A 15,313-nucleotide genomic window follows, 5' to 3' on the forward strand; every position below is an offset into this window, starting at 1 on the left:
TGGGCAGAGGAGATCAATCAAAGGAAAACCAGTGCAGATCTGCTTGATTTTTCCGGTTCCAGATACCGGTTTTAGATAAGGAAAACCCCAAAAAACCGATAAGACGTCTATGCCACAAAGTTCAACCTGAATGTTTTTAATGCATGCTTGTCAAAGCTAAAAAATAACTTTATTAAGTTTACTAAAAATACAGTTGAAGTCATAAGTTTACATACACCTTGGAGAATCTGCAAAATGTTAGTTATTTTATCAAAATAAGAGGGATCATACAAAATGCATGTTATATTTTATTTAGTACTGCAAGAGAGAATAATAGTTTTATAGAATTTATAAAAATTACTTCGTTCAAAAGTTTACATACACTTGATTTTTAATACTGTGTTGTTACCTGAATGATCCACAGCTGTTTTTTTCCAAATGATAGTTTTTCATGAATCCTTTGTTTGTCCTGAACAGTTCCTGCCCACTGTTCTTCGGAATCCTTCAGGTCCCACAAATTCTTAGATTTTTCAGCATTTGTGTGTATTTGAACCCTTTCAAATAATGACGGTATGACAGAAGGTTCTATATTTAGGCAAAATAAGAAAAATGTACACATCCTCACTCCGTTCAAAAGTTTACACGCCCGGCTCTTAATGCATAGTTTTTCCTTCTGGAGCATCGGTGAGTGTTTGCACCTTCTGTCCCTCGGTTGTCCTCAGTGTGAAAAGATGGATCTCAAAATCATACAGTCACTGTTGGAAAAGGGTTCAAATACACACATGTGGTGAAAAACCAAAGAATCTGTGGGACCTAAAGGACTTTTCTGAAGAACAGCGGGAGGTTTAACTGTTCAGGACAAACAAGGAACTCCTGAACAACTATCACAAATAAAAAATAAAAAAAAAAGCAAACAAACAGGTAACAACACAGTATTAAGAATCAAGTGTATGTAAACTTTTGAACAGGGTAATTTTTGTAATTCAACTACTATTTTCTTTTGTGGACTATATGTAAACGTCTTTTATGTGAAATCTTAACTTGTATTTTATATGATCCCTCTAATTTTGCTAAAATAATTAACATTTTGCAGATTCTGCAAGGTGTATGTATGTATTCTGAAGTTTGGTTGACTTGGATTGTATGGACAAAAAAAAAAATGGGACTGGGGTCCACAGAAGGAAAAGTCATAGGTTTGGAATGACACGAGGGTGAGTAAATGAAGCCATGATTTGCATTTTTGGCCTAACTATCCCTTCAAATCTGAGATACTCCAAACCAGCGGCATTGTGCATGGTAACTCTGATGACTTGAAGGAAACTAATGGCGCTTTTCCACTACACAGTACCAGCTCGCCTCGGCTCTGTTTGGCTTTCCACTGTGTAAAAGTTGAACCTGTACCTCCACGTACCTGGTTGTCATTGCGACGCTGCAGGAAACTGCTGTGATGTAATCTTCTACGCGACACACACCCGCTGTCTGCACCTCCTCGTTTGACCACGGCGTATTCTTCCAAGTTGCCATAATATGTAATGGATTGGATATGTCACGCAATCTCTGGCCAAACTTTTTAAAAATGGCGGGGTTATTCTGGATACTATTGCTGGGGCGTGCAATAATGACGCAGTGAATAGTGACGATTCTCTCTGACCAATCAGCAGTCTGCTGTGTTTCCACGTCACATTTTAGTATCGCCTCAGCTCGCTTGGAACCTCGCCGGAGGTGGTACGAAAAAAAGTACCTGGAAGCCGGTACAGGTACAACTTTTACACAGTGGAAAACCAAACAGAGCCGAGCCGAGTCGAGCCGAGGCGAGCTGGTACTGTGTAGTGGAAAAGCGCCATAAAGCGAACCTCACCCTCCTGGTCTTCGAGGGCAGGTGGAAGTCAGCCAGATTGAATCTTGCTATGATCATCAAGCTCAGCGTTTTCTCCTTGATGCTCCAAGCTCATTCAGAGCAGCTAATTTTAACTGCCATCTCCCAGCCTATGCCAGATTATACAGGGTTGGGCAGGACCGACCAGGAGAACTCTTCTCCAGAGTTGCCGAAAACAGCAACACAAACTTAAACTGACTTCGCTGAGCAATAAACATGGTGTGCATCTGTCTCGCCCCGTCCCTGCGCTCCCTATTATTGGTCTGTTGAGAAGACAGCTTACTAAATTCTCTACTATGTTCCCTCCCAGTTGTGGGCTCTGAATCTGATTCTTCCTCGTCCAGCTGTCGGAGATCATTGTGCTATTACTGGCATTTCCACGTGGCTGCAACTGGCAATAGACGCCATACCTACCCCTTGCAGCAATGCAAAGCTGTGCAAGTTTGTGTCTTGCCGAAAAGCGAGGCGTATTCGCTGGTGAACCCTGCAATTTCCATGATGTTGAAAACAGGATTTAAGACAATTCTCCAGCAACAACGTCTAAAAGATAGCATTTAGCACAAAGCTCTGCAACTTGTTGCAGCACGCTTGAAGACGTTCTCGGTTGATGTCCCTATTGTGAGATTTACCTGTCGATTGGGGGATGGGGATGGGTACTCAACTGATATGCAAAATCGGTCGAGTTAGCTTATGTTGACTCAAAGAGATACCAAAAAATACTTGCCATAACAGCATCATTCAAACCTCAAGCGCTCTATTTGAAGTAACGGGTGGAGCCAGCATTGAAATAAACCTAAGCTTGCGTTTTGCCAATGATGCAACGTCTGATAACATGAAACGGCAACGTGATTGTCTGATTTCAAGCCCTGGCACCCCGCTGGGAGCTGTGATTGGTCTACATCAACTGCTAGAAAGCAGCATTAAACCCAAAGGCTGGCCAGGAGACAGTCATCTGGGCCCCAGGTGATTCTCTAGATTGTATGAGTGTGACCTGGCTGAGAAGTGTGTGTGTGTTGTGGAATGTCTAAAGAAAAGCGAACGAGTTTGGAGAGTGTGGCAGACAGGAGACTAGGTGTCTGAATATCTCCATGGGGACCCTGGAGGCAACGTTTGGTGTGTTCAACCTCCCCCATTAACAACCAACCACAGCAGGCAACGACTACGACTTGCATCTCACCTTTAAAGCCAACGAGAAATGGCATTTGCAAGCAATTTTACTTAAAAATATTGAAAAAGGTTTGAAACTGCTTAAAAAGTAAGGTGGAAAGCAATGAAACCATTTTGAGGTCTTAAAATGCACATTAAAAGACTTTTAAAACAGTTTTTAACACGATTCACCATCTTAAAAACAGTTGCAATGACCAAAGAGGTCTGTTCTTGAAAGATTTGCATTTAAAAATGGTTAAATTTTCATGATGCTTAAATTAGCATGCATTTTGCTAAGCTAATTATGTCAAACCTAAAATAGCCATCCCTAATAGCTTAAGTTAAAACATTTTAATGAAAAAAAAGTACTGATCAAAAGTGCATATTTAGAAAGTAAACAGGACTCCACTTTGATTTCATTTTGACTTTAATTCCACTTTCCACCTCCATAAAGCAATGAAACCATTGCCAAGTCTTAAAATGCACTTTAGAGAGTTTTAAAACTATTTTTAACGTGATGCATCATCTTAAAAATGCAACATTTAAAAACAGTTGCAATGACCAAAGACATCTGTTCTTGAAAGATTTGCATTTAAAGTTTACGCAATGGTTTTATGGTCCAATTTGATGCTCAAATTAGCATGCATTTTGCAAAGCTAATTGTGTCAAACCTAAAACAGCCATCCCTAATAGCTTAAGTTAAAACATTCTAATGAAGAAAAAACGTGTACTGATCAGGAGTGCATATATAGAAAGTAAATGTGAGTCCATTTTGATTTTAAATCTATTTTCCACCTCGAAAAAGCAATGAATCCATTTTAAAGTCTTAAAATGCACTTTAAAGAGTTTTAAAATGGTTTTAACAAGATCTAAAAACAGTTGCAATGACCAAAGAGGTCTGTTCTTGAAAGATTTGCAGGCAATGACTGTGACTCGCATCTCACCTTTAAAGCCAACAAGAAATGGCATGTGCAACCAATTTTACTTAAAAATATTGAAACTGCTTAGAAACTAAGGTGGAGAGCAATGAAACCATTTTGAGGATTTAAAATGCATGTAAAAGAGATTTAAAACACTTAATGCGACGTACCCTCTTAAAAATGCAACAGTTGCAATGACCAAAGAGGTCCGTTCTTGAAAGATTTGCATTTAAAGTAGAGTCAATTTTGATTTTAATACCATTTTCCACCTCCATAAAGCAACAAATCCATTTTGAAGTCTTAAAATGCACTTAAAAGACTTTTAAAACTATTTTTAACATGATGCACCAAGTTAAAAATGCAACACTGCATACATTTTGCAAAGCCAAACAAGTCAAACCTAAAATAGCCATCCCTAATAGTGAAGTTAAAATATTTTAAAGAAAAACAAAATGAGTACTGATCAGAAGTGTGTATTTAGAAAGCAAACGTGAGTCAATTTTGATTTCATTTTGACTTTGATTCCACTTTCCACCTCCATATCAGTGTGTAGTATTACGTAGTTTCCTAGACGCAGCTTTGTAAAGTACCACAATGACTATATAGCGCTGCGCATTAAACGCAGATACCACCCATCTGGAAAGAGGCTTGAAATAAATTTTAAAAAATGAAGAACGTAATATCACAAAAGAGATCAAGAGCATGATGGAGTGGAAAAAGAGGTGGCGGTGTGGGGCCGAGAACGAGAAGTCAATAGATTGCCTCTTTTCAAGTTCTGTGTTGTGGTTAAGTCTCTAGACTCGGTCTTCACTTTCATTTTCCTCCAAAGACGACGCTCAGACACACACACAGTTGCTGACGGCACACGCCGCGGCTCCAGCTGTGGGATTAGAACGCCGTCTCCACGGTCGCTCCCTGTTTTCTCTCCCACCCCGGGCCAAGACTGCAGCACCGAAAACCCTCGCCAATCCTTTCCCTCGCTGCTAATGGGCCTTTCATTTACAAGCTTTCCATTAGCGCACAGACATCAGGCCTCCGCAAACTATGCACGGCCACATGTCAGTCACAGCCGCTAGCTCGCGATGAAGTTAGAATTAGGCTAAATGTCCCATTGAGGCCGGCACGACTTTATAGGTCGCTCTACTCGAAAACCACACGCTGTAAAGGTCTGGAAATCACCTAAGCGCCACGAGACATCAGAATCCCACTGAAAACGTTCGCTTCGCAAATAATTTAGTCTGCTAATACTCTAATTTCCACTGTTCTGCAAAAGTGGCTGAAAGTTCCACTGCCATATACAGTGGCCTACACGGAATCGGAAACCCACTGACAGGTTCTGAAAGTACTCTCTTTTCTCCACGCAGACCTCCGTGACTCAAATCAGGAGCCCAGATCGAACCTGCATGACCCCTATGTAGTATCAATCATGATCACTGACTCTCTTCCTCCCTGTCTCTCCATTCCCAGCCGTGCTGCACCAGCACTGGATCCTGCCTGCAAAAATAAATTGGTTGCATAAAAATAAAAGTGGGAGCGAGTCAAAGTGGCGTCACCACAAAGATGGCAGCTCAAGAGACGGAGAGAGCGCACAACTGTGAGAATTAGGAACGTGTGTGTGTGTGTGTGTGTGTGTGTGTGTGCCGCCTCCTTGAGCGTAGGCTGGTGTGTGTGTGTGTGTGTGTGTGTGTAATGCAACACAGACAGCAGCCATTAAAGTGGAATGTGGGGGGTCTGGGCCCCACTAATAAACTATGTGCTCCACACACATACGCACACAAAACACACACTTCAACCGTGACTTCTTGTCTTCATTACAACCATATTATGGGAATGGGGTGCGCCATTGTCCCAAAATCACCCTGATTTATATTTGTCACAAAATAATAGTTTAAATGGTCTTAGGAATCTTAGAAACAAATCTATAAAAGACTAATTCAAAAATGACTTCAGTGGGGAAGCTACTTTAAAACTGTGACAAAAATACAGGCTGTGCATTTAAAAGCTGTTCAACTACAGTGAAGCTATTCTGGAAAACAGTTATGAAGATATGTACATAATAATCAAGTCTTATGAAAACAGTAAGGATCTAAATTAAACATTTTAACAGATAAATGTGCACTGAAAAGTAATAAACTTGGAAAACTAGGGATGCAATGGTATTATCAATTTTGTGTCTCGCAATATCGTGGTCACGTGCCGATATGAAACGATAGGTCTTCCGGGCAAAAAGTCTAGTTTTTTAAAATCTATTTAAACTTCTTATTCAAACTTTAAAAAGTCTTTAAAGTTGTGTGTTTGGCCCTTATGCTTTGACAGTATCTGTCAAACGAACTAAAACTGAAAGCGCAATATGGCGTAGTCCCTTCGTTCAGACGATCAGCTCGCGATCCGGTGTTTTCCGCACCTCAGAACGGCTCAGTTCACAGTGAATGCAGTGAACTCTTTTATTGCATGTGCTGTGAGTTTAGCGCGCATTTGGGAACATAATGGCCACCATTTAAGTTTCCTTTTCGTAATTTCACTAGATTTGTAGTGAGATTTTTGTAAGCTTGTTTTCCTTCAAAATAAAAGCTCTCCTGCTGTTTCCATCAAAATAAACACTTAAAAGTGGAGTATGAAGCACTGACAGCTAGCGGTTTAAATGGGTAACGTTACTGCAGTCCAAATTCAAAATATATTGTCTCAATTGTCAAGAAATTACGAAAAGTGTTGTAATTTCCATACTGTAGTCTAAAACAAAAAAAATAATATAGATATGAAATATTTATTTTGCAGTGCAATTATTTTATAATACAAGGCTATTACTGTCATTGTTGTTATTATTATTATATTAGAATTTGTTTGGCTTCCTAAAACACCAAACTGAGACAGTATATCACAAATAAAAAGAGGGTTGAGTCCCCTTCAATACTCAGGTACAAGTCAATTCACTGACTTTGTTTTTTTTAGTTAAGAACTCTCTATTTTGAACTCTCAAAGTGCATTAGATAGAAAAATTGAACTTTAAAATGTATTTTTTTCCAATTCTTCACATCTTTTTTTGAATATCGCAATATTATTGTACTGTGAGATACTGTTACAACAGAAACAACTAAACGGAGTACAAAGGAAGAAAAAAGGTCTCAAGTTAAAAGTAGAACTATTTTTAACACTACAGTTTTACAATACAAACTGTCTAACAGCTACAGCACAGCACACTATTTCTTTTTAAATTAGAAAAAAAAAAAGTGTTGGTAGACCAGTCATCCATCCTGACTCATGCATACCAAAAAACACTCTAATTTGTATATCCATCATTGAAAACAGTATTTAAAACCACAAATATTTTGCACACACACAAAAAAACATAAAACAGATTTGCACAGACACGCATCATTTTTTAACTAGTTCACTGAACAACTGATTTAATATAACAAATAGGAAACTGATTTACTACACTTCATATAAGAGTTTAAACAAGTGTGTTTGATTATTTGCCATAATTTGTTTGCCTGCAGTGTGCAATATAACATGACATAAAAACCTGATTTGTGGCGTCTGTGACGCCAACAAATATCCCCAACCTAATAACCCCGGAATTTCTTTTTCTGCCCTTTTCAGATAGTTCTGAACTGAAAATAAACTCTCGGATACTCGCTAACACTTCACAACTTTCCTCACCATGAGCCTGGGCACAAACTCCAAAGGGGAACGCTCTTGAAAATGTCAGGGAAAGTATACACATCGCAAACTCACAAATTGTTACACGAGCGTGACCACACACACACACCGAGAGGACGGCCAAAGCCACACGCTCACACAGACAAACACACACGGGGGGAAAAACTGTCAGCCGCAGTCTCGACAAAACCTCAGAGTTCCCACCAAACCGTGGTCTCTGATAGACACAACACTCCACAATTTGGTCGTGCTCAAACCTCGGTTAGCAACCTGCTTGGCATAAAGATCCAGCATGCATGGTGTTAGATACAAGGGCACCTGAGTCCTGAAATGCAGAATAAAGAAAGGTGTGCCGTTAGATGACAAAGCGCCACCTGAACCTTACACCACCTGTGTACTATAAAGAAAACAAAGACAGAGAAGTCACATACGATGAGCACACCGTTACAAACCGCACTGCTCATCATAAGATCAACCCTGTATTTCAAGAAAACTAGCTTGAATCGGACAGAAAGGTATTGATCTGAGACTACAGCCAGGAAAGCAAATGAGACTGACTCAAAAAAGATAAAAGAGAAGATATTTCAAGCCCTTTTGAACTACGGTGAGCCATATTATTCAGGTCACAGTGATTAAATCCATCTTTAGATGGCGGAAAATGCTTTGCACAAACCCAACAGGCGCTCATCACAAGCTTTTCTACTATATATTACTGGCTATATTTTAAGCAGAAAATTTAGGGCAGAGGCTTCTATTTGAACTATCTTCAGCTCTTGAAGAAGTCATTCTTGTTTCAATGGAAAAATAGTAAATCATAAGTCTATTTAATGGGAAAAAAGTCTACAGATGTAACTAGGAAGCTTCAAAGTATCTGGTAGTTGATGTCTAAACTAGGATAATTCTCTAAATGTGACCCTGAAACACAAAACCAGTTATAAGGGTCAATTGTTCTAAGCTTTCCATTGATGTATGGTTTGTTAGGATAGGACAATATTTAGCTGAGATACTGCTACTTGAAAATCTGGAATCTGAAGGTGCAAAAAACATCTAAATACTGAGAAAATCCCCTTTAAAATGAAGCTCCTAGCAATGCATATTACCAATCAAAAATTAAGTTTTGATTTTTTTTTAGAAAATATCTTCATGGAACATGATCTTTACTTACTATCCGAATGATTTTTGGCATAAAAGAAAAATTTGATAATTTTGACCCCATACAATGTGTTTTTGTTTATTGCTACAAATATACCCGTGCTACTTAAGACTAGTTTTGTAGTCCAGGGTCACAAATATTCTGAAAGGAAGAAAGGAAATTATGTCACTATAGGTCTAAGCGTAGCATACGAGTCTCTCTGTGTGGCTGGGTTAGATGTTTGTCTATACGGTGTTTCCAGGAAAAAACACAGGCCAGGAAACACAGCCAATCTGCCGAGCCACATAAAACACCAACCAATCGCATGCACACTTCCTGAGCAACTCTAGACAGGTTAAGTCACACAAGTAAGCAGGCCTGATTACATGTGTTAACTTAAAAAGTATAACCGTTGTCTGAAAAGAATCCAAACATTTAAAACAGACAAACAAAAGGTTCCTCCATACTCAATGGTTTGTTATAGAGAAGCTGCATTTACAAAGGAAGGGTTCGGGGTGAATTTAGCACAGCATTAACACACTGACTAAGGGAAAAGAGCAAAAAAAAATCCTAAAACATCCAAATAGTAAAAAGAAACACCCAAGGCACGTTCCTGCCAATGGAAGAGTGAATCATACCTTGCAGCAAAGGAGAAATTAAACACCAACACCTACGCTCAGCCCACCCTGACCCGGACCCTCCTTTGAAAAATAATGGCACCCACCGCCACCCTCCCAAAGCGCTGGCTAATTGCCCATGTGGGTCCCTTAAAACTTCATACGCTGGAAGAGACAACAGAGAGCCCGCTTCCAGATGTGAGACCCACATGTGGCAAACTGTTGATATAATGAATAACGCAATTGGAAAAAGGCACCAAAAATAGGCCACTTATTGGCCTGCGACGCAGACAGACAGATATCATGCTTAGCTGGGCGAGAGTTGACGGCCAAACAAGAGTGCCAAAGTGCAAACGACTGATGCAATGGTGTATCTTTTTGCATAAACCCTAGTGAGAAGCACACTGGAACTTCAAAAGCAAAGGTTTAATACAAAAAGCAAAAAAAGGTGTTTTTCTGTGATTCTAACTGTGATCAAAGCATTAAGGCAGTGACTTCATCTCAACACAATACTATTAACCGGCAGGTAAAATAGCTGGTTTAGGTGACTCTTTAATCCCTTGGGTGGCAAAGTAGCTATTCAAAAGAAAGGGGCCGATCTCATCGCTCCAACACAAAGCCAAGGTGACCTGGGCGGGGAACAGCTCGCCTAAAAGGAACAATTTGATATGGCACAAAGACTAGCCGTACAGCTCATTTCCACTTTTAGGAACTCTTGTTTATTTACCTGTCCAAGCTTAAAGGATTAATTCACTTCCAGAACAAAAATTTTCAGACAATTTACTCACCCTCTTGTAGGGATGCTCATATTGACCGTTTAACCGTTAACCGACAGTAAGAATTTTAACCGATTATTACTATCAGTTAAACGGTTTAAAAGGGTTTTTTTTCTATTGTTTTTTTTTTTTTTTTTTTTTTTTTACGTTTGCTGCATGGTGAAAGAAATAATGCTATTTGTAAGTTATCCGTTTACTCACGCGCAGTGTGGCTGTACAGACATATTTTGCTTCACCTTTACTTAGTAAACTGATGTAGTATATGCAACGCAAAGGCAAGTGGCGTTATTGGGTTATCAGAGAGTGAATCCGTGAGTGAATGTATTCAAATTCTGAATGAATTATAGTCTAGAAAGTGCGCAATAGGCGCTCCCGTTACAATCACTGGAAAGCTATCACTCATCCTAGAGTAGTTCATCACAATCTCATAAACTTATTAAAAAGTAATAAAATAACCTTTACACTGCACAATTAATCTCTTATTTATATAATGCCAACACTTTCTTTGTTTTAATAAGAGAGTTCGCGAAAGTGTAGAAGTCAGAAAATCTGAAACCGGCACTTTGGTTGGTGAGTGGATTGTAACATAGCCTCCTGTGATTGGCCACAGTGATAATCAAATTAACATACATGTCTGTGATTGGCTATTGCTGAACGCTGTAAAACACGCGCTTCTCTTCAGTCCTCACGCATATGACAGTGGATGGAAGTCCCGAACCGCAAATTGAAAGGGTTTTTGTGATGGTGTTTTTTTCGCGGATCTAACAGTTAACAGGCAGCGGTCCTGCCTATCCGTACAGCATGTGGACATGTTAAAAACTAGGCACACTGAGGTATTGGCTGGCCTGCTATATATTTTTATGTCCGACGAGAAGAATAAGACCGGTACAGTTCTTCAAAGCGCCTAAAAGGATTCAGTGTGTTTTAGTTTTGTCATCTTTATTAGGTAGTTATTTCATTTATACATATTTAGTGTAGGCCTATTTATATTATTCTTTTTTTTTTCATTCAGATTTTCTCTGTTCTCAGAACCGCTGCTGATGCGTGATAATTTAAGTATATGTCAATACAGTTTTTGTTGTTGCTCTGTATGCTGCTGTTTGCACGTTAAAATAAAACATTTGTTTGTATTTTTAATGTATCATCACAGATACTCGTGCATTCTATTTTTATTTTAAACTAATTTATTATTCTAATTTTATCAGTTAACGGTTAATGTTCGGATAACGAGCAGCGGTTGTCGGTCAGGAAAATTAACCGAAATGAGCATCCCTACCCTCTTGTCATCCAAGATTTTCCGGTCTTTCTTTCTTTGGCCATAAAGAAATTATGTCTTTTAAAGGAAAACATTTCAGGAATTTTCTCCATATAGTGGACTTCTATGGTGCCCATGAGGTTAAACTTCCAAAATGCAGATTAAATGTAGCTTCAAAGGGCTCTACACAATCCCAGCCGAGGAAGAAGGGTCTTATCTAGCGAAACGATCGGTTATTTTAAAAAAATTTTGAAAAAAAAAAATACTCTGTACACTCCGGTTCAATGCAGTTGGGTCATGTCGAAAAACTCCCATCTCATTTTCTCCTCCACTGTAGTCATCTTACATCGCTGCAGAAATACCGACCCAGTGTTTACAAAGTGAACATGCAAAGAAGCTCAAATGCCCTTTACAAAAAAAGGTAAAACAGCAATGTGGGACGATTTTGAAGTTGAAGGAGAAAATGAAATGGCAGTTTTTCCAATGCACATCGTAGAGCTAGACAACATGAGCATTTGTGGTTACAAAGTGTATAAATACTAATTTATTTAAGAAAATGATCGTTTAGAGCCTTTTGAAGCTCCATTTTGAAAGTTCAAACTCGCAGGCACCATAGAAGTCCACTATATGGAGAAAACTCCTGAAATGTTTTCCTCAAAAAAACTATTTCTTTACGACTGAAGAAAGAAAGACATGAACATCTTGGATGACAAGGGGGTGAGTACATTATCTGTACATTTTTGTTCTGGAAGTGAACTAATTCTTTAAAATAAAGCATTGGGTGATGGATAAATCAATTCAAGCATACCAACATGTTGGGTGTTTTTACCCACAATGCAACTCACGTGCAAGTCAATAAAAAAAAACTTAAGATTGAGTACTTTGTGAGCTTTGCTACCTTTGAAATCACACTCTGTTTGGAGTTGACATGAGCTAGTAAGCGTGCGCAGAACCCCACCTCTGCACGCCTACGCGAAAACGCAGACTTGCGTCCCAGACACGACGCACAACATGGAAAACTTCTGCCATACCATAAGAAGGCTTACTTTATACTGCAGACCAAATGAGGGGGAGGACGAATGGAAGAATTAGCTAATGGTTTAATGCATAAGACCACGACTTCAGCGTTGGTGGAGCTCAGACACCCAACAGAGACTGAACTGACATGAACCGGCAGCATTTTTCCATACAACCAGATGAATATTCACCAGATTGTTATGAATCAAGCAGTTGTAAAGTGGGGATTACAATGCAATCTTTATCTAGTAATAACATGAACTGAACTTAAGGTAACTGTTCATGTCTTTGACATGTTGTGGTTTATGTTACCTTTACATACTGTAAAACTGAAAGTAAAAATCTTATGTTCCTGTCCATTTAAGGCTTACAGAAAAGTAGACTGTCAAACAACCAGAACAAGCAAGTAAAAGTGATTGTCAGCTTATCCAAAAAGAGCCTCCACATAAAGTAAACAAAGAAAGGCATGGCTTACTTAGCCAGCTGGAGCCGAATGAAACATTCGTGACATTTAACTTTACATTTTTAGACACAAAACACAACAGTAAACACAAACAAAAGCAGAAATGTGAAATATCTCGTGTGTAAAATCCTCCAGCACACACAGAGAGGCGCTGTGATGGGATGCCACTTTCTCAGGGCCAAATGGCTGAAAGTTGCTCGCAAATGGTGGATGCCATACTGGATCAACACAAGCGGTTATAAAAAGCAGTTTAAACACCTTTACATTTCTCGTAAACTTGAACACACCTGGAAGCGTAAACAACACGTGAATCGTATGTAAAACAGACGTAACTGTCTCAGTCGGGACGGTTCAAAAGTTATGAAAACTTGTGTGTGCTCTCAAATATCGATTTTAGTCTCTATACGCAAACGTTTTGGCTAACCTAATCAGGCAGAATGACAGCTAACTTACATACAAATAAGAAGTGAGTTGTATAACGATATCCGTCACAAAAACACGAAACTCATTAAAACTAACTTTACCAGCTAGCTGGCTGGTTGTTACTTTCAAGTTCGCAAACCCCTCGAAACAACACCGTATCGCACATTGTGAGTTTTAACACTTGTCTGAATTCAGTTTGTGCGTGAACAGTGGCTTAAAAACGAATATTATAAACAAATCACCTAATCCGAGCGGAATTAGCGGGCTGCACGTTATCAAACACTTCAAAACTCTTTAAAATTACGTTTCTGCCATCTTGCATTCTTGTAAGGGTAATCTAAAGTTGAATCTCAAACCGATCTGCTGTTGTTGTTGTTGTGTGGGAAAAACTTACCCGTATCGCCCGGGGTCTTCATGTTGGAGAGTATAGCCGCTTCGTTAGCAGTCGTGCTAACTGAGAAAGAGAGTGAGTGAGTGAGAAAGAGAGAGAGAGAGATTAAATGAACTTCTTCCTCTCGATGAGCTCAGGACTGCACACAAAACTCCTCTGTAAACTTTTCCTCCTCAAATCCAGCCCCTTCACTCGTCCTCCCCCGGTTTGTTTGCAGTTTTCGCGTTTTGTTTTTCCCTCCCCAACGTGGAGGACGCTCGTTGTCGCCTTGTGTGGCCGGACAGACTCGCTCTTTTACGGTCAGATATCGGAGCGCGTCGTGCCGATGGAGGAGGACCGTGTCCGCGCTGAACTCCTGATTACTTTACACACGCTGCGAAGTTGCATATTCGAGCCTTCCCGTTGAAACACGAGGCGAAGCCGACAAAATCAAAACAAACGAGAAGGCAGAAATGCCCGATCCACTTTTCTCCCTCTCTTTCCACGGACTTTTTCTTTTTCCACTCACTCCGTGCAACTCTCTCTCTCTCTCCCGTCTGCCCCCTCCCTCCTCCTCCTTCTCTATCGGGGTGTCGTGTTTCGTTCTTCCAGCCACACGGGGCCGCCCACGCTGAGCGGGGGAGGGAGGGGCGGAGAGCAAGCGTAGCCACGCCCACTCGCCATTTGTGCCGGGGCTGGCGTCACTGCGTCGTTGCTGCGGAGACCGCCAACGCCGTCCGATCTTGGCTAGAGTAGCGAGGTGCCGATGACATGTTGTCCCACAGAAACAGACCGAAAACCAATAAAATCTGTCGTCAGTGGTGGTCTCACGTTCCTCAAAGTTGACACTGCTAAAAATGAGCTTTGTATTAAGACTTGTTGTGCTACTAAGTGAATAATAGCTCACACAGAGACTGAAAATCTGTTTTTATTTACTCATCCTCACGTTGTTCCAAACACAAATGTCTTCAGTGGAATTCAAAAGAATATCAGGGCCGCTCTGTTCTTACAATGAACAGGGAGTTGAAGGTAGTCCATACAGCTTGTGCATACTTGATATTACTTTAGTCATTTTTTGAGCTTGACAACTTATGTTTTGTGGGAAAGTGCATCTCTAAGGTTATTCTGCCAAGAATAGAGACATATGTGACCCTGGACCACAAAACAAAGTCCCTTTAAGGCAAGTCATGTCACTCGGCGGCCATCTTTGAAACGCTACTCAGGCGGGCAAGCGCAGCTCCTATCTCTTTGAATAGGGAAACATCAAATTCTCCAAAACTGTTCACCAAGCTAACGATTAAATTTCATATTTTAAATCTCCAAAGAAATTCACTAAGACTGCCTCATAAATGTGGTTTCTTGTGCTCCAATTGCGTTAAAAAACGCTTATTACGGAAGTAAGTCCGACTCTTAACTGAAAGAATGCTTTGCATTTCCGGTCTGCATTGTTTCTGGTCAAATTAGGGTATATTCCGAGCTAATAAACTAATGTTAAACCTATTAAAATATTTTCTAAAAGCACATGACTCCATAGCGCCATCACTTTGCAATGTTGCAATGACCGTCATTTGTCAGTGCCTCACTTGAGTGAGCAGCGGACGTTAGCTACATTAAAAACAGATGGACGCTATTTGAATGGGTTCCTATGGAAACCGGAACAGAAAAGCATTCAATCTGAC

General features: G+C 40.0%; 1 protein-coding gene across 2 annotated transcripts in view; it reads right to left on the reverse strand.

Moving 5' to 3' along the window:
* The window catches only part of erf (Ets2 repressor factor), a 40,134-nt gene extending 25,945 nt beyond the window's left edge, over positions 1–14,189 (reverse strand). For both annotated transcript variants that reach the window (XM_073821635.1, XM_073821634.1), the window contains exon 1: positions 13,659–14,189. In XM_073821635.1, the coding sequence (XP_073677736.1) occupies positions 13,659–13,680 (22 nt within the window). In that variant the 5' untranslated portion in view covers positions 13,681–14,189. The remainder of the gene's footprint in view (positions 1–13,658) is intronic.
* Positions 14,190–15,313: the final 1,124 nt, after the last annotated feature.

This window comes from Garra rufa, chromosome 17, assembly GCF_049309525.1.
Source record: "Garra rufa chromosome 17, GarRuf1.0, whole genome shotgun sequence".
NCBI lineage: Eukaryota > Metazoa > Chordata > Actinopteri > Cypriniformes > Cyprinidae > Garra > Garra rufa.